The following is a 20,713-nucleotide window of genomic DNA, read 5'->3' as shown; positions in this document are numbered from 1 at the left end:
TTACGCCCCTGCTTATAAATCCACACTGCACAATTCAACTATAAATAATTTAACCCTACAACATTCCATACCACATAATTACAATCCAAAAAATACACATATTTCTACTTCACTCCATACCACATAATTCCACATCACAGAATCACATTCCACACAACTTAATACCACTCCCAACCACATAATTACACTCTACACAACATATTTACACTCAACTCTAAAACACATAATTACCCTCCACAAAATACAACTCTGCAACATGTTGCATAGGTCCACTGCGCATAATTATACACCACACCATGCCACATAATTCCACACGTCACACAATTCATCCCCACACAATTTATCACACAGCATAATAACACTCCACATAATACCACTCAGCTCCACATAATTAACCTCCACATAATTATGCTCTACTCCATACTGCATACATACACTCCACATAAATCCAGTCTATGCCACATAGCAACAATCCACATAGCTACACTTCACACCATGCCTCATAATACCACTCAACATAATTTCACTCAACACCGCAACTTCCACGTCACACAATTCAACTCTACATGTTTCCATTCCACACCACATAATTCACAACAAACTACATAATTCAGACTAACACTACAAATGCACAACACATACATCCAATCTACACCACAAATTCCACATCATGCTATAATATTTAACAGCACACCACATAAGGAAACTCCACAACATACCACTCCACAACACAAAATACCATTCCAGATAATCGCACTCCAAGACACACAATCCCACTCCACTCAATACCACATAATTGCACTGCACACCATGCCACATTATTTCACTACACAGATCCAATCCACGCAACACAATTCCACAACCAACAATTCCAATCCAAACCATATATGTCCAATTGACACCACATACATTCCCTCCACTCCAAACAGAAAACGCATAGGTAAAATACATTGTCCATTACAACATCAATAGCTCTCTCACCTTCTGATGTGTCCCAGCAGATCCTGTTTCTGGAGCTGCAAACTTGCTGGCTGAAGTCAGCTCTGTGCTGCCTCAGAGGAGCAGTGCCCTGTGGTGAATGCTCTCTCTGGGGCCCCCACCCCCATCCATTCCCCTGTCAGCTCTCCTCTGTGCCGCCTCCTGCCTGCTGTCTCTGGGTCCCCCACCCACATCCTTGTCCTCTCCCTTCTCAGAGGCAGTGCCCTGTGGGGAATGCTGTGCTGCCTCCTGCTCTCTCTGGGGCCCCCACCCCCATCCTTGTTCCGGGACTGGCTGGTGGCTCTGACTGAAGAGAAACAATGTAATGTGTTACTTTGTTTCTCTTCAGTCCTGGTTCAGCTCCGTGCAGGCTGCTTTAGTTAGAGAGAGAGGCTTGATTTAGAGCAAGCCTCTCTCTCACAGCTCTCTACCAAAGAGCTGAGGGGGCCCCCTTCATTTACTGAAGAGTGGGGTCCCCCCGCACCGCGGGGGCTGCGGGGGTGTTTGTTACGCCCCTGGTGTTGCCCTGAACACAGACTGGTTTGCTGAAACTCGTCATCAGCTGGCAGACATGTGTGGTACCTTACCAATATCACACACGAGTAGAGCAGTCCAATGTAGGCTCAACTAATAAATTCATACAAAATTGTGAGGATAACCACTAAGCAGAGGAGTTCCATTTAGATTGTGTCCTTGTTTTCTTTGTAAGGATATCACGGCATGAATCTAGCCCTTTCTTCGTGATTAACTGTGTATGTCCACCGAGTTGTCACAAAACTGCTAAACATACGCATATATGAGGGCATCTCTAGTAAAATGGATTCAGTGAGTCATTTAATGAGAAATAGTCAACTAACAGGGCTTAAAAATACATTGGCAACGTTTTTTTATAAAAATGCAATCCGTTATAGAACTGTAGTACCAACAAAATGCAGGGGGTCGTTGTATTAAAGCGTATCATCATATGTAAGAGCCCAAGACCGGAAGACAGGACCAGCCAGGGCAAGAAAAATGCAGCAACTGCTAGAAGCAGAACATCACCATAGACTGGGGAATATGGAAGGGCCAGTCCTCAGAACACTGAGCTCATAAAGGTAAGTGAGGTGAAAGTAAACATGAAACAATTACAAGACGTAAACACACATAGCACAAGAATCCGATTGTTCACAAACCTGGAGGACAACTCATTCAGAGGAATTCCCAAGTAAGAGGAAAAGCAAAGGCTTCTTTAACCATTAGTCAACCTCCCACCCCGTCAAACAGAAAAAAAGTGTGAAAATGTATAATCTACAACTTGTTGCAGAAGTGAAAAATGTTGCAACTTCAAAGTTGTAGAAGGCCTAACCTTTGCAAAAATCCATCTGCAGGCAAAATTGCCATTCCAAACAAATTTGGTGAAATAATTCCGAACAAAACATCTCTAAAAAACACAAATTTTTCACCATCTGTTTCTTCATCCCAAATTAACGAGGTTTCACAGAACATGAGACACCTATACTTTTTTTTAAGTCGATAAGTTAGTACAGCCTTAACATAAACAATACAGTATTTAAGCACATCTACTTCCTCCGTCTTAAATATTTTCTCCGCTTGAACCTGCAACCCTCACATCTGCTTCCCCGCCACGATGTTGAGAATGCCAACTTTCCGACTTTCAGCTTTGAAGGACGACAACCTCATAGGTTCAACAAGATTACAAAGAGTAATGCCCCGGTTACTTACCGGTAATCTTCATTACTCCGAGTCCTTGTCTTCCTCACCACAGTAATCACCAATGAGCCTTCGGCTCCCACAGAAACTCCAAGTATAATTTTAAAGTCTAGTCTCCCTCTCCTTCCAATATGGCCCCCGACTACACAGCCAATCCCATAAAGGGACACATAATGCACCAGAACGACCTGAGAACCAAGCCGCAGACACGAAGCCAAGAAGAGGGCCGGGAGGGAAAGGGAAACTTTACTGTGGCGAGGAAGACAAGGACTCGGAGTAATGAAGATTACCGGTAAGTAACCGGGGCATTACCTCCTCGTCCGTCTTCCTCGCCACAGTAATCACCAATGAGCCGATACCAAAGCATATCAGCTTCATGTAAGAACAGAGTCGACCATCAAAAGTCAGCAGCAACACAAAGCTTTATTACAAAAAACAGGAAAGACACACATGGAACTTCCAACCTATGGGACCCCGGAACCCAGCACAGAAGAGGCAAAGGCAACCGACGCCCCCGCCCCCCAATCTGAAGACGGTAGTGCGACATGAAGGTATGAGGGGAAGACCAAGTGGCAGCACGGCAATTATCCTCCATGGACACCCCCTTGAAAGCGGCCCAGGAGACAGCAACCGAACGAGTGGAACGCCCCTGAACAGGAAGAGAAGGAGCCAAGGAAGAAGAACCGTAAGCCAACAAAATAACATCCTTATTCCAACGACAGAGTGGACAGGGAAGGACGCAAACCCCTACGGGACAAACCAAAATTCACAAATAAATTGTCCACCTTGCAAAAAAAAAAAAGAAGTCCTATCCAGGTAAATCAACAAGGCGCGCCGAACATCCAGAAGATGTAGCAACGACTCATCCTCAGACGAAGGATCAGGACAAAGAACCGGAAGAATCACCTCCGCAGAACGATGAAAAAACTAATTCACCTTAGGAACAAAAGTGGGGTGAGGACGCAACACAACACGATCCTCCAGAACACAGAAAAAAGGAGCAGACCGCAGGAAAGCCCCCAACTCCCCAATTCTCTTTGCAGAAGCAATAGCCACAAGAAAGACTACCTTAAGAGTCAAGAACTTGAGGTCAACCGACTCCAAAGGCTCAAAAGGAACCAACTGCAGCGCACGCAGAACCAGGGGAAGATCCCAAGGCGGAGAAGACAGAACAGGACGGGGACGCTGAAAGGCCAGAGATTTCAACAGCCTGGACACCAACGGTGCCACAGAAAGCAAAGGAAGAGCATGAAACGCCCGAATAGCGGCCCACTGGGCACGAAGAGTAGAGATGGCTAACCCCAAATCGAAACCCTCATGCAAAAAAATCAAGAACGCGGGCAGGATCCAAATCAGACAGAGACAGATCGCGTCGAACACACCAGGCAGCAAAGTTGTCCCAGTGTTTAGCGTATGAACGCAAAGTAGACGGATGCCGGGATCGCTGAATAACATCAGCAACCACCGCCGAACACCCACCCCGAATCAGGGAGTCCCTCTCAAGAGCCAGGCCCGCAGACCCAAGGACCGGAACACCGGAAGAGGAGGCCCCGTCAGAGGAAAGGGATCGAAGGGTAACAGCCACCCCGAGCCCACCGCCAACTCCAACAAGAGAGGAAACCATGGGCGGCGACGCCAACCTGGCACAATCAGAAGAACAAGGGACCCCTCCCTCTTGATTTTCTGCAACACAACTGGTATCAGGGGAACAGGAGGGAAACGCATACAATAGGCCCCTCGGCCACAGGAAGGATAGAGCATCCACCCTCCATGCTTCCGGACACGGCATAATTGTGCAAAAGCAACAGATCTTCGCATTGAATTTGGAAGCTACAGGTCCACAATCGGAGACCCAAACCTCCTCCGCAAAACCCTGAACATCTGGGGCGTCAGGGACAAGGAACCCATGGACGGAAAGACCCTGCTCAGGCAGTCCGCAACCACGTTTTTCTGACCCGGAAGATAAACAGCCGACAGTGAGGCCAGGTGCAACTCCCCCCAAGAACAAATCAGGAAACTGAGGTAACTGAGGAAAGGAACCCGGCAGCCCCCTTGATGGTTGAGATATGCCATGACCACCTGATCGTCCGTCCGGACCTGAACAGGATGACCCAAGAGAAGGTCCGAAAAGGCCAACAGAACTTACTGGACAGCCTTCAGCTCTCTGTAATTGGACGAACAAGACCTCACAATCGGATCCCAAAGACCCTGAGCCGAAGAGTCCCCCAGAGTAGCCCCCAACCCAAAAGGCTAGCATCTGTAGTGAGGACCAGAGAAGGAATCACAAGGAAAGGACAACCCCGGGAGAGATGCACCACGTCCAACCACCACTCCAGGGCCACCCGAACCCCCACCGACACAGGAATCAGGAGATCGAGATCCTGAGAACAGCGGTCCCAATGCCGCAAAATGTGGGAAACCACTGGGTACATGTGAAGGCGAGCCCAAAGAACCACAGATAGGGAAGCGGACAGGAGACCCTGAACCCACAACCAAAGTCTCGCAGGCTGGGAAGGACGTGACAGCAGGGATTGAACAACACACAGAACGGATTCCATCCGAGCAGGAGGCAGGAACACAGAGCCCAACAGAGTCTTGAAACGAGCCCCTATGAAAGTCAGATGCTGAACAGGAACCAGGGATGACTTCCCCACATTCACCAGGAAGCCGTGCTGTTTCAGGACCTGGCAAACCCTCTGGACATGGACCACCGCCTTAGAAAAAGAAGCAGAAATCAATAAATCGTCCAGGTAGGGAAACACCTGAATTCCTTCCCCATGCAAATGACCAACGACAGGGGCCAAAACCTTCGTAAACACCCTGGGAGCAGAGCAGAGACCAAAAGGCAATACCTGAAATTGGAAGTGACGACCCAGGACACAGAACCGCAGGAAACGCTGACTGGCGGGGTGCACCGGCACATGGAGATAGGCGTCCTGGAGATCGATAGACGCGAGAAAGTCCCCCCGAGAAATCAGAGGGAGGATCAACTTCTGAGACACCATTTTGAAAGTCTGAGGAGGAACGAACCCATTCAGCCATTTGAGGTCCAGGACAGGCCGCAGATCCCCCGTGCGCTTGGACACAAGGAGCAGGATGGAGGACACCCCTAACCCCAGCTGAGCCCCCGGAACCGGAACCACAGCACCTTTTGCCAGAGGAGCCTCTATACCGGCCAAAAGCGCCACCTTCTTGTGAGCCAACCTGGGGCAGGGAGAGGACCTGAAATAGTCTGGAGGAAGCTGGCTGAACCAAAGGCGAAAACCCTCGGAAACCACCTGAAGGACCCACCGATCTGACACAGTCATTCTCCAGGACTCCAGGAAGAAACGCAGCCGTCTCCCAACCGGACCCTTCCCCAGGGACACAGTCATGACTTCGAGGGAGCAGAAGCGGAGAATTGAACATTGGAGAACCGGGACTCATCAGTGGAAGGGGCACCCCGGCCACGCCCCCTACCATGAAAGGGCTGGTGAACACGGCCCCTACGCGAAGGCCCAAAGGCACGGGTAGCACCAAAAGAACGGAAACGACCAGCCCGATCCGGAGCCAGCAGTTTCCTATCCTCCGCAGTCTTCTTGACCATATCCTCCAAAGGAGGACCAAAAAGCTTGACACCAGTAAAAGGAATCTTCATAAGTAAAGATTTCTGGGCAGCATCAGCCTTCCACGAGCGCAACCACAACTGGCGCCTAGCCGCCACAGAAGAACCAGCCGCACCCAAGGCATCATAGGAGACGTCCGAAAGGAGACGAACCTGTTGCTCCATCATGGCCAACGTAGAGGAGACATCCTCGCCCTGGTCCAACAGTTCAGCCAAGGACTGAAAATCCTTCAGCAAGGACTGAATGGTATAAGTGGAATAAGTGGCAGCCCTGATGGAAAAATTGGCAGCAGAAAAAGTGCGCTTCACCGCCCCATCCACCTTCCGAACCACAGGATCCGCCGGGGAGGAATCCTCGGAGACCACAGACCCTTGAGAGGACATCGCCGCCATCAATGAATCAACCTTCACAGATTAAGGATACTTGGAAGAAAAGTCCTGCAAAGGATAACGTTTCGCCAAGTAGCGCGGGAAAGCCCCTTTATCAACATCCTTCCACTCATTTTCCAACACCTTCACCACAGAAGAATGCATCGGAAGAGTATCAGGATCCGGACGCTGATACTGCGCAAAAAAATCATCCTCCATTGGAGCAACCGAATCAGGAAACATCAAGTTGGCGCGAATGTGCCCCAGTACGTCCTTAAGATCAGTACCCTTCACAAAGCGACCACGAACCTCCACATCCTCCTCAGCGTCAGAACCAACTTGGGAGGCAGGATCCGACCTGAGCTTCTTAGAAGGAGGCGCAGCCAACTTGCCACGCAAGGCAGAAGACACAGCGGAATCAATCATCTGTTGGAGTACAGATAATGAAGGCAAAGCCTCTCGAGACCCAGAAGCGACAGCCCCAAGGTCAGGAGCAACAGTCTCCTCAGCAACCTCCATCACACACCAAACGAAATGCAGCAAAGGGAAAAACACCCATCAGCAACAACAACAAGAAACAGCCCCTTAAATGGCCATCAGGTACAAGTATTCAGCAGGACACGCCCCCAGCATGCAAAGAAAGAGAGCCGGAAGCCCGCGCCCCCAACGGATCAAATCGCCACCTGAAGACCGTTCCGGACGCCAACACAGCACCCAGAGAAACTGCCGATGAAATGCCACAACTCACAGTACCATAAAATGGCCACCAGTGCAAAAGCGCGTGGATGAAGCGCGTAGAAGAGAGCGCCGACCGCAGAAGTCCGCTAAGGCAGGACGCGCGGCCGGCAGAAAAACAAAACGTGCCTCGCAAGTTCGCTAAAGCAGGACACAGATGCGCACGTAAAGAAACGAGGCGGGACACCAATCGACCCGACCTCCGCCACGCCGGTGTCTCTGAAAGACGAAACCGGAGAGGCTTGTTGTAGAGGGGGACACAAGGACGAAGAAAACAAACCATTACATGCCCCCCCCCAAACGAACATCGAACATGCCCCCCCCCCCCCCCCCCCCCCGAGTCCGCTAAAGCAGGACCGCCGCCCCACACTTACCTGACTAGCAGGAATCACAGCACTCTGAGCAGTGCAGAAACGAAAAAAAACAGGTCGTTCTGGTGCATTATGTGTCCCTTTATGGGATTGGCTGTGTAGTCGGGGGCCATATTGGAGGGAGAGGGAGACTAGACTGTAAAATTATACTTGGAGTTTCTGTGGGAGCCGAAGGCTCATTGGGGATTACTGTGGCGAGGAAGACGGACGAGGAGGTAATTGCAGATTAGCGTTTCAGGAATGGCCTACACTAACAGAAGAGAGATAGTGCTAGACTTGACGGTCACCAACAATAAAGTGCTGGTGCTTCTGTACAGCTCCTTTAAGAATCTCGAACTACACGAGGTGGCATTTTTCGCATAAGCTTGCGAGTAGAAACATGGAAACATCTAAAATCTTACACACTTATACGAGAATGCCTCTGTTCCCAGGAGTGGTTTACAATGTTCTGCAATAATACGATTTAGAGCCATCAATGCAACCACAGATAATAGGAAAGGGTAACAACTCCGCATCAGTATTCCAGCCCCCCTAAACACTTGTGTTTAGCAGACATTCTGACATAGAAATTACAAATATATATTGCTTCACCAAAAAGATCGCAGTTTATTTGAAGTGCCAACATTTACTTATATCCAATATATGAATTATTATAAACGTATAAGATGGGATTTACCGCTATACAAAAAAATGGTTGTTTTATTCAAACACTGGAAAAAACTAAATTTGTACAATTCTTATCCTACACAGTGAGGGAAGTCTATGTCATCTCATCAATAATCACACACATCAAAGCATCCTTGTCCGCAGAGCTTTCCTTCTTGCAAACCATGCTGTCTTTGGCAGGCTCACTCTGCCCAGCACAACTGCTGGCCTCTTGCACGTCCATGGGCTCAGACTTTAGGTGTAGCTCTCCCTCTGGAAGGGCAAGGTCATCCGGCAAGGAGGCTAGACAGTTCTGAATCATCTCAACTACTTGTTCCAGATGCTTCTGAAAGCGTTCTGCAGTCTCTAGGCGGTTGCGCTTCTGCACCTCCATCATTACACGGAGGGTCTCTCTGGCCTGATGGGGCCGGTATTCATTGATGAGATGATGCATGTGCACAAAGAGCAGCTTTAGGTCCTCCAGCTTCTCCTCGCGCCGGATGGTCCCAGGACTTCTGATCAAAATGTCCAGCAAGTCTAAAAAGTTGACTAAGATGGACATATTGAGTTTCCTCAGCTCCTTCTTGTGGTCAAACTGCAGGGGGCAGAGCCGTTCAATGCCTTGACTCTCCAAAGGACGAATGATCAAGTCATCACATTGGAACTGGTTGCCAAACATCATATAGCTGTCCTTGACTGGCAGAGGAGGCTTCGGGGCAAGGCCTCTGCGCACATTCTCATCAGTGTATTCCTTTATGTACTGCATAGGGGGCAGTGGCAGGGCGCTTACCTGCTGCGGTTCCCCCATGATGGGAGAAGAGAACGTACCTGAAAAACAGTTCAATAGGTTATACTTCAATGGGGGCAGTAAAAAACATACCCAAATACAAATATTTTAATATTCAAAAATGCTTCTACAAATTAGTCACTGTTGGCATAAGGTATACTTAGAAATACTGTGGGTCTGAGAGTTCTGTGTGAATACCTGATATATTCAATAGAGTGAAACCATCTGGGGTATACCCAAAAAGGTTGAGTTCCCATCACCCACAAAGGTGGCTATTCATCATCTGGGAACCCTGAACTGAACCAAACAACCAACCACTAGGTAATTATGGCGGTTATATGGTAGTCCCAGTCGTGGGTGACCAAGGGTAGGGTGATGGTTTGCAGTGCCAAGAATATAAAAGGAAAAAGTGCTATTAAAAATGGCTATCAAAACACAAACAATTTTATTCTGGTGCTGTCTTGATGCCACTTTAAAAACAGTGCGTGGACAGTGTAACAAATAACTGTCAGGGTGGTGGTCTACATGTTTCGGCTATCGGACTATGGAGTCCAAGCTCTCATCAGGACCTTATGCGCTACTGCAAAAACGTGAAAAAGGAAACTTATGTAAATTAGTAGTTGGGATGAATTCCCAATACGACCTGTTTATGTTAGTCCGTTTCCCTGGAGTTTTGGGGGGGGGAAACAAGAACCTAGTTACAATAGAAAAAAGAAAATTCATTCATTTCTGAGCAGTATCAGTATCCAACACAGAACACGGCTAGATATAGTATGCTAGCGATCAATTGTACAATACTGGTAGATGTATTGTTTACACAAAATGGTATGCTTATCAAAAGATTGCTTATGTACTTACCCGTCAATTTTCGGGTATGTACCTCGCCTCGCCTGGCATCCGCTCAGGACAGGAGGCACCGCTCTATAAAGAAGAGAGTATCAATGCGTAAAGTAAATGACCCCTGGGTAATGTATCCTATTTAGTTACAGTGGGGGGAGGGAGAAAAACTTCCACAAACTGTCGTTTGAAAATGCAACTATGAAGGAATGGCAGAATCACATAGTCTAGTCAAGTCTAATCAGACGGTAAAAACACAGATGTGTGTGTGTGCTAGTACATTTAGAAGTGCACTGTAGTGATGGCACCCGATTGGAAGCGGGTAAAAAATGCAAAACGAGGCTTTTAAGTTCACATTAAGTCCCTTGTTTGTCTAACCATAGCGCTCGGTAACTGAAGCGGTGAAAGCTCGGGCTTAATCTAAAAAGACGTGCAGGCGTGCAGTGTCACATTTAAAAACTCACGCCTCAACTATGGCTCATGTCTTTAGATTAAGCCCGAGCTTTCACCGCTTCAGTTACCGAGCGCTATGGTTAGACAAACAAGGGACTTAATGTGAACTTAAAAGCCTCGTTTTGCATTTTTGCACTTCTAAATGTACTAGCACACACACACATCTGTGTTTTTACCGTCTGATTAGACTTGACTAGACTATGTGATTCTGCCATTCCTTCATAGTTGCATTTTCAAACGACAGTTTGTGGAAGTTTTTCTCCCTCCCCCCACTGTAACTAAATAGGATACATTACCCAGGGGTCATTTACTTTACGCATTGATACTCTCTTCTTTATAGAGCGGTGCCTCCTGTCCTGAGCGGATGCCAGGCGAGGCGAGGTACATACCCGGAAATTGACGGGTAAGTACATAAGCAATCTTTTGATAAGCATACCATTTTGTGTAAACAATACATCTACCAGTATTGTACAATTGATCGCTAGCATACTATATCTAGCCGTGTTATGTGTTGGATACTGATACTGCTCAGAAATGAATGAATTTTCTTTTTTCTATTGTAACTAGGTTCTTGTTTCCCCCCCCAAAACTCCAGGGAAACGGACTAACATAAACAGGTCGTATTGGGAATTCATCCCAACTACTAATTTACATAAGTTTCCTTTTTCACGTTTTTGCAGTAGCGCATAAGGTCCTGATGAGAGCTTGGACTCCATAGTCCGATAGCCGAAACATGTAGACCACCACCCTGACAGTTATTTGTTACACTGTCCACGCACTGTTTTTAAAGTGGCATCAAGACAGCACCAGAATAAAATTGTTTGTGTTTTGATAGCCATTTTTAATAGCACTTTTTCCTTTTATATTCTTGGCACTGCAAACCATCACCCTACCCTTGGTCACCCACGACTGGGACTACCATATAACCGCCATAATTACCTAGTGGTTGGTTGTTTGGTTCAGTTCAGGGTTCCCAGATGATGAATAGCCACCTTTGTGGGTGATGGGAACTCAACCTTTTTGGGTATACCCCAGATGGTTTCACTCTATTGAATATATCAGGTATTCACACAGAACTCTCAGACCCACAGTATTTCTTTGTATGATGTTTGTTGATTGGGGACTCATACTGTAGTTGGTCTCTAAACATATCCCTTGGACCCTCCCTACCCACACTTTCCCTCTTTGTGTAGGGTTCTTCTTGTATTTAATAAGGTATACTTAAGCAGTATATTTACTGAAATGTACTGAAGCTAGTACGACACCGAATACAAATTTACTCTATTTAATGGCACTGTCATGGAAGGCTTTACTGACGTTTACTGAGAAGGGAGGCGGAATCTGGTTTCAGATTTCTTGATGATCCGGTTCATTTTCCGCATGAACATTTTAGCTCTAAAGGACATATACTCAGAAAAGACCAGATTTATAGATGACCATACAAAATCGAATATTTTTTTTTTTTAAACCCCCATTGAAAGCATTTTTTTCCAAGGTTGATTTTGGGCCCAAGAACATTTAAATCTGTGAAAAGGTTAAACATGCAGTTCTTCTCATGAATGTGTATGCGTCCCTACACTTTCAATATTTTTATGGGCTGTTACAAGAGTCTAATTGTTACTTCTGTCCTGCCTCCCGAGTAGCGAGCAATTATGAGCAGTTAAATCCATTCTCGAGCAGTGGTAACTGTGGAACCCAGAAAGCAGCCAAATCCCACTGAGTGATGGGCGACATGCGGAAGTCTTCAGTGGTGCTAAACAAGAAGCAAGACATACATCAAGATAGTGAGAGTCTTCAGAGAGGAACAGTTTTTGGAGACAAGCGGACCTGGAACTAGAACTTCCTCCGCAAAACAAATGAACATGAAGCATAGCCCCTGTAAAAACAGGAAATGTAGCTCATAGCATAACAGTGTCCATCTCAACAGAAGGAGGACGGGGTGGAAGAAAATGAAGCTTTTACCGACTAAATGCAGGGCAACAGGACTTTTTTTTCCCAAGACAAACACTCTGGTGATTCTGCCCTGGAGCTCTGCTCGCCAACATATCATTAAAGTTATCAAGGTGATTAAGGTGTGTATAAAACACAGAAAATAATTGTGAGGTAGTAATCGAAGAGCCATGTCGTCCAGATCAACAAAGTACAGTACTAACAATGCAATACTAACAAAATATAATGCTGCCAAACGTTTTCAGGTCAGTAGTCATCAAATAGAAAACCTGCTGTTTTAGTTAGTGGGTTTCATTTTGCTCATCGTCTTCTAGGCTGGCAAATGATAAGACTGCAAACAACAACAAATCCGTGGGTCTACGAAGGTCTAACTAATTGTCCAAAGCCACAAATCGAAATGCTACAGACATGCAAAAAAAGTCCTCATAAAGAGGACGGAGTCCCATCACCCAACGAAGTGGCATGCTTCATCATCTGGGGTCTCCTTTTAACCACAACCTGGTGTGGTTAAAGAGCAACAACTCCAAGGTGGCTAAAGAAGGAGGAGCTCACGGATGTTTTCTGGGTCTTAATCACCTAGTGAGGCCTTATGCAACAGAGACTAAAGCTACTCTGGGTGTGGTGAGATAACGTGAAGCGTGCAGTGTGTGTGCTAAATCAGTTAAAATTGACTATCTAATAAGAAATATGTTTATTGAGTACCATTAGATGTCAAAGAATAACAAGCATTTGCAATGCAATAGGTCTCACATTTACGCGAGTTTGAGCTATTGACATTTCAAATGACAATGCCTTTTTTTTTTTTTTTTTTGAACATAAATAAAAGGCATTGCCATTTACATTGGCAATTGCTTAAACTCGTGTAAATGCGAGACCTATTCCGAGACCTATTGCATTGCAAATGCTTGTTGAAGGGGCAATCCATTTGCAGCTCCACATCTGAGTAATTCTTACGCCGTACCAAAGAAAATAATATAGTGGTGAGGTGCTGCTATTCTGTGCTGTACTATGCAGCGCTATAATATGCAGAATATATTATGTACCTCCATTCAGGAACGGTGCTTTAAAAAAGGCAGTCTTTAAGCCAGACCTTTCCAGCTCGTGAAGAGACATAGGGGGGGGGTGGGGTGGGGACATTCAGGCTGGCAAATGGTGAGCACTTTCGCGGCCGCTTGGATGGTCTCAGTGGCCGCGCGGCTCACTGAGAACATCAAAGCGGCCGTGAAATGATCACGCAGGCTGCCAAGCCACAATCAACCACGCCGCTCTCACAAGTGACAAACAATGAAGGGAGCCTAAAAAACTCCCAGAACTAACAGGTGTTTGCCGGCCAATCACGAAATAAGTGTCGTGGGTCATCCTGAAGGTGACGCCGAGCTGTACTGCGCGCACCTTTCACACCTTCACTCTGTTTCACCAATCACAAACCAGGGAGGGCTCTTCCTCACGGAGCCCCGGCTTCCAGCGTTGGGTTATCTTTGTAAATGTGCTCATCTTCTCTGGTTGGGCTATCTGCGTGAACGTAATCATGTGAGTTGTTTTCAGAGCAGAGTTGTGTACACTTGAGAAATAATACAATGAAATGTTTGCAAACGACTTTATGATTGCCAAAATTGTCACCCATTTGCAAAAAATAAAGAACTGCACATTAGAAGGGCTTAAATGTGCACACACATTTTCGCAACCCCTCGAAAAGACAACAACACTGGAAAAAAAAAAATCTCTGCCACATCTAACTAGGATTCGTTTGGATACTCCAGCGGTGCTGACTTCGGAACTGGGAAATTCGGTTCGAATCTCGGCGTCGGATAGAATCTTGTGATTCTGGGCAAATCACTTCCTCTCCCTGTGCCTACAAAAAAAATGAATGTCTCCTTGTGTAATAGAACTGATGCTCATGTAACGCGCTCCAATACCCTCGGTTCGAATTCGCGCTAAATAAAAACTGGGAAAAACTGTTAAGCGCTATAGAATTCTGCTGCGCGTCACCCCCAGAGACTAGTGCATGGTTAATTTTAGACGAACCGCGCATTGCGTAGGATTACAAAAATGAATCTGTACTCAGACCACACAAGTGCAGGCATTTTTCCGCATGACTCAGAGCTGGGAGGGCGAAGTGCGTGCGAAGTAGAATACATTTGCGCATCTGATACCACAGTGCATCGCGCATCGTGAATTTCACAAGAGACTGGTCAAAATTAGCACAAACTGTTCGCGAGCATATCGATAGGCAGCTATCACATTATCTGGCCAGGAAACTCCAATAAAAATTATATTCAGGTTGGCATTTATTAATGCAGGCGCTATTAGCGGTATGCCGCTCGTCGGCCGGATACTCGTCGGGTATTGGGGGGAGGGGGGTGAAGGTCTTGGTGGTGATCTTGTAGGTCCGGGCACTTGTGCAGTCTGAGACGAGTGCTGCTTCTCTCTTGTTTGTAATGCCTCTGGTAATTATTTGGCTCCCAGTATCTGAGCAGCACAGCGGGTTATCCTGCTGCGGCGGAATCACGATCTCCAAATTCAAGGTATTAGTTTATTTATTACAGAGCATCATCTGCTAGAGATGTTCGTGCGTGTAGGAAATACGTGAGCATTTAGACTTTAGGAAGGTGTTTAACTACACTGAATCTGTGTGTCATTCGAGGTGTTTTTTTATTCTTTTGAAATAACAAAATAATCCAAATTGGTAACACTTTAAAACAAGTCTGTGAAATGTTCTGAAATCGGAGATAAAAAATGAATGCATCTTCCGCACATCACGAGTCCTGTGATCATCCCCCATGATGTGTTCTTGTTTTAGAGCTGTTAAATAGAGGTGCTGGAGGGAGACCAGCAATGAGGAAAGGGAATAGGGAAACTACAGGAGAAGGGAGTAAGAGACACGAACAGGACAAACAATGACCTAGAAGCACGGAAGAAAAGGGAAGTGCGGCAGAGGAAGAGTGGAAGGCTGATAAATAAGGCAGGGGCGCGAGCCAGAGGAGAGCAGCAGAGAGAAACAGGAAGGAGGAGCACGAGGGAAAAGGGCCTCGGTGCCGACGGATTGCAAGGGAGGGAGAGGGGTGCAAGGCAGAGAGTGGGGACGGAAGGGAAATAAGAACAGCCAAGTCGGAAAGTGAAAGGCGAGGACGTCTAAAAACGCTGCATTCGGGGGTGGGGGGGGGGGGGGGGAGCGGGGCTACAGGGCGGGGAGAATGAGGAAAGAACAGCTGTGAGAGAGCAGGATGGGGTGAAGCAGGAGAGGGCAGAGAGATAAAGAAAAAGAGGCGCGATAAAGAGGGAGCCGGCGCAAGGAGAGAATCAGAGGAAAGCAGAGTCAGAGGAACTGGAAGGGTGAATGCGACACAAACTGGCAGTGGGCGAGAGCGAGGAGATAGAATTGAAAGCAATGTGCTTGAACGGGAGGCAGTGAGAAAGGCTGTCTGCGGGATGAGTGAGAGAACAAGAGGGAATAGCGAGATCAGTGGAAGCAAAGCGTGAAGGCGATACACTGAGGACAAATGAGTGTGTGGCAAAGGAGCAGAGAGTGATGTAAAGTTAACTAAGGACAACATAGGAGGAAGGGAGAGATGGAGAAACATGATCCAAGCGTCGATGTATAGTCATGAGCGAGGAAACATGAAAATCTGCTGCGCGCTGACAAACACACGTGCTGAAGACAAAGTTGAATGGAAGCACAAGCGATTATCCTTACAGTTTGTCTGATCGTGCCTTTACATTTATTTACATGCGTTAGAGGACACTGTAGATGATATGAAATGAAAGTACAAGCGATAATCCTTCACGCTTGGCTGCATGCTGTTAGTTGAAGATGGGTAAGACTTCCCTTGAAATCGGAACAAGCACGTATGAATCAAGGCTCAGCAAAATAAAAGAAAATCAAAGGCGGTAAAAGGCTTGAAAAGTTTGTAGCGGCGAAAGTAATCGAGCAGAGCATCAAAGGGCTGGGTGAGAAGGGAGGGGGGGAATGCAAGGGTCAAAGCGGCTAAAGTGAAAGAAAGCTATAGAGAAGGGAGGGGGGAGTGGGAGCAGCTGTGCACGTGATCGTGCACTCAAGGTTTAGGCCAGCCAAAACTGTGGGTAGCACTTTGAATATCCCACATATAAAATGTCTCTTCGAGCCTTTGGCTCAGCGAGACCTAAAAAGGAGTGATCAACATGTTTCAGCCATGAATGATCAAAAACTGGTGATCATGGCTTTCATCAGGACCAAATGCTACTACTGCAACATTAACCAATAACAGGTGAAAACAAAATGCACCTGAATAGGATCTAGATGATACCTCCAGCAGATAAAACCACTCAATAGATGGTAAGTGGGGCTGCAGGGGTTCTTTATGAAGTACCTGTGCAAAACACAAGAGAGAAACACAAGAGAGGCAACAATTAATATAGCAAGGGGATAGGGGGTAGAACAATAAGTGACTTTCGGCAGTAGGTACCAGCAGGTTTCCCACTGCTCAGCTTACCCGTCATAGATCGGGACTGAACATCAACGCTCCTGGTGACAACTCGGGGCGTGAGGCAGCGCTCTGTAAAAACAAAAATAAAAAACAACCTAGTATATAACGAGGTATCATAACTGGTGGAGTGATCACCACACCCAGAGTAGCTTTAGTCTCTGTTGCATAAGGCCTCACTAGGTGATTAAGACCCAGAAAACATCCGTGAGCTCCTCCTTCTTTAGCCACCTTGGAGTTGTAGCTCTTTAACCACACCAGGTTGTGGTTAAAAGGAAGCCCCAGATGATGAAGCATGCCACTTCGGTGGGTGATGGGACTCAGTCCTCTTTATGAGGACTTTTTTTTGCATGTTTGTAGCATTTGGATTTGTGGCTTTGGACAATTAGTTAGACCTTCGTAGACCCACGGATTTGTTGTTATTTGCAGACTTAGATACGAGGGGATTTTGTCCGTGGTGGTCTTTAAATTATCCCTTTGACCCCCGTTGTTTATCGGTAATTTTGTAATTGATAAGACTGTGCAAAGGGGACGTGGAAAATGTGGGTGTTAGCCTCGTATAGGTCACTTTGGTGTGTCCATACATTCCACACCACAGAATCCCTCTCTAAATTAAAATTACCAGTTTTAGTGGCACTAAGAAGCTGCGGTTGAGATCACCATTGAGCCACTGCTGGGCCGTTATGGAGGGTAAAGTGGCACTTTTTCAAGCAAGTGAATAATGGTAAGAGAGTGCAGAACATCTTCTCTGAATGCTTGTTGGGTGAACCCGCGGATGCTTGATAATTCATCAATTACTTCAGAATGTTGCTGTGCCAAATACTTATACATTGATGCAGTTGTGAATATTGCCATTGAAGAAAAAGGTCCTTGTGAACATGTTACTTTAGAATGGTTACCTGGGCAACTGTTTGCTGCTGATATATTACATTACAGTGATACCAAGGGTCGATGGGCATCTTGCAAGGTAATCCTTGAGCTCCTCGAAGTGCATATTGTACAGTGACTTGTTAGCGGTAGATGCTTTAAAACTGTTGAGTGACCATTATGACCTAAATGTCTCGATACATTCTTTATTGAATGCCAGCAAGATAATCGATAGCAAGGCACCCAAGGTGCTGAGGTCGAAGGTGCGCTGCCAACAGACAAAATGATGGCAACTTTTGAGGTGGTTTTACCAACTGACCGCTTGTTGACAGTGTTGCAGTAATCGGTCTATGGTGCTTCGTGTATTGCGTGTGAAGACTGTGGCCACTGCTGGATGACGTTGTGTTGGCAAGCTTCTAGCTTGATGGGACTATTAACCGGTTTGGGAAATCGGTGTGCTAAGGTGCCTAGGAAGCAGATCCTTTTCTGCCTCCAATCTGCAAAAAACTTTGGGGTTCAAACTGCAATTGTGGTGGTGCAGAAGACCGTGGTAGCAAATGCAGCCAACTCCTTCTGATCCAGGCGGTTTTGAGAGCGATGCGAGTGCAGGGGATGGGTATGGTCACAGCCTGGGGTCACACTGCTTGTCAGTTCGCTTCGAGGATATATCTTCCAGCACCTCATAATCCTCTCCCCGCAAATACCGGGAAAAGTGAGTTAAGAGTGCTGGTGCCAGGCTCACGCACCTGCCAAGGGATGAACAATGGCCAGGACACCAGCACCACAGTGGGAAGCAATCTTCATTAAGCCTGTTGCTGTAGCAGCTTCAGGGGTCCAATTCACTTGTCAAAAGTGTTCATGGATCCGATCAAAGGAACACAGACAAAAGGCTAGAGTGTATCTGGAGTGAGGCACGAGCACACAACTCCCTTCTAATATCATGACCCAATGATGTTGGTGAGGAATGTATGTATATGTCGCTGACACACCTTGAAGCATACCTGCCAACTCACAAGGTGCCACCGTGTGACACATGAAATCGGCTCACATCACACGGTCTCCCAGTGAGGAGTCGATATCAAACGGTAGCAGGGAAAACGAGCTGAAAACCATTGTAAATAGTGGTTTTCAAGGCTTTGATCTACCGACGCCCATTAAGGGGTGTGAAAACCAGCATCAGCAAGCTTTTTTTTGGGAGGAGGGGGCTTGGGGTTTAAAAGGGCCTTGTAGTTACTTCTTGGTACAGTGAGATTGTTCTTCAAGTTGGAAGGTATGTTGAAGACCTGTCCTCATTAGCATAAGAGTTCCTTTTCCATGCTTAGTCAAAATGAACTGAAACAGAATAAAGTGTGCAATTTATTTGAAGAAAAAAAAAAACTAAACTAATTTGCCCGTATAGTCCTTCTGCGATTGTGGCTTTCACTGTAGCCCCTCTGCAACCATCTAATCAACATTTCCTTGCTTCTATGTCTGTGTCCGTGTCCTTTCCCAGTTTTCGGTTTAGAATATGTAGTCAACCTAGACCAGTGGCCTTTTGAGCTGTGAAAGAGCCCCCAGATGGGGGGAAGGGTATAAGGGATGCCGAGATCTACTGATTCAAATTCATACAGTGTTCCATGAAGAATTCCTCTACCACAGAGGCTATTTCAAGGTGTGCCATGGTTAGTGAAAGAACAGAGATGCCCAGTCAGCCCTCTTTTTAACAGCAATCCTGAACTTCGTTTTGTCCCAGGATGAAGCGTTAGAAGACAAATTCTCCCTCGTAAGGTTTTTACACATATGGCAAACCATGAGTATATAGTGCAGTTAAAACATCAACATTCACTGCAAGTATATAATCCACATTACTTTTTATCTGATCTTAGCAACACTACATAAACCCACTGTCATCTTGCTGACATGTGTTCCTGGGGTGTACATTACAGTTACATTTTAAGAACATTGTAGCGAGCTGTATGAAATTAAATGTACGTACTCGGAAATGTGTGTTAATTGTTTTTGTAAAGGAACACTTCCTGTGTATAGGTGATAAAGCACGCGTTTTGACTTACAACGAACAGTATTCAACGTTCACCAAAAGTATTTTAGAGAGTTGGGGGAGAGAAATGCCCCGTGCATTATATTTACTCAAAGGGGAGCAACGTGGCAAAAGTCAGACAATCACTGCTATTGAGCGGTGAGACCATGATGGCCCAAACGAGATCTGCCCCCACTGAGGCGGGAAGCCGATAGACACACCCGGGAAGCAGATGGTACCATCAAACCAATCCCCGAGCAGTCCCCTCGAAAAACTAAAGTCGAACTCACCTCACTGGCACGGCCCCGTAAGCTCGCGAAGAGGGTGTTCTTTGAAGGGGAAGATGAACCGTCGGACGGCGGCCTCACCCTTGCTCATTCAAAGTGAACTTCAGGCAACGGTAGTAAAGGTGTCTCTCGTCTAGCACTAAACCACCGGTGCTAGCGGACGGAGGGCGGTGCCTCAAGACAAGCGCATGACGAGAGAAGTGGGCCGGATGGCTTCCGGCGAAAAAAGAATACAAAGCGCAGATGGAATCCAAGCTAATAAAGCCAAATATCGAGTCTCTTCCCGCAGCGCCGATCTTTCAGCTGTCACATGTGATCCCCGCTACCTGAGAAGGATAAATAGAGGCAGTCATTTAATTAAAGAGCCAGCGTCCTAGGGCAAAAGTGTTTAACACCCGCTCACAGACAGAGCATAACAATTCAGTGCAGCAGCTAAAATCGACATCAGAGGCGTGATCGCTCGCTGGAGTGTGCAACCAATAAAAACCCTAACCTTACTTCAGCCAATCCTACACTGCAATACAGCCTTTGAACCCTTGACAAGCAATAAACGATTGGCTGGAGTTTTCCAACCAATAGCATGACAAGGAATTTCGCGACCAATTAAATATCGTCGCATATTTTCACCAGTACTGTAATAGAA

General features: G+C 46.5%; 1 protein-coding gene across 2 annotated transcripts; it reads right to left on the bottom strand.

The window, feature by feature from the left end:
• Nucleotides 1–8,349: 8,349 nt before the first annotated feature.
• Nucleotides 8,350–20,566, bottom strand: MED7 (mediator complex subunit 7). Of its 2 annotated transcripts, XM_085617613.1 has the most exons (4): nt 20,074–20,566; nt 16,909–16,971; nt 16,701–16,785; nt 8,350–9,240 (listed from the first exon to the last, which is right to left on the bottom strand). In XM_085617613.1, exon 4 carries the CDS (start codon nt 9,218–9,220, stop codon nt 8,528–8,530), a length of 693 nt encoding a protein of 230 aa, XP_085473739.1. In that variant the 5' UTR covers nt 9,221–9,240; nt 16,701–16,785; nt 16,909–16,971; nt 20,074–20,566; the 3' UTR covers nt 8,350–8,527. The 2 variants fall into 2 exon arrangements, with proteins under 2 accessions (XP_085473739.1, XP_085473737.1); XM_085617611.1 differs by lacking the exons at nt 16,701–16,785; nt 16,909–16,971 and having other exon boundaries at nt 20,074–20,548.
• Nucleotides 20,567–20,713: the final 147 nt, after the last annotated feature.

This window comes from Triturus cristatus, chromosome 7 (genome assembly GCF_964204655.1).
Source record: "Triturus cristatus chromosome 7, aTriCri1.1, whole genome shotgun sequence".
Classification (NCBI taxonomy): domain Eukaryota; kingdom Metazoa; phylum Chordata; class Amphibia; order Caudata; family Salamandridae; genus Triturus; species Triturus cristatus.
The sequence above is the reverse complement of the archived record's forward strand: the minus strand, read 5'-3'. Positions and strand labels throughout refer to the sequence as shown.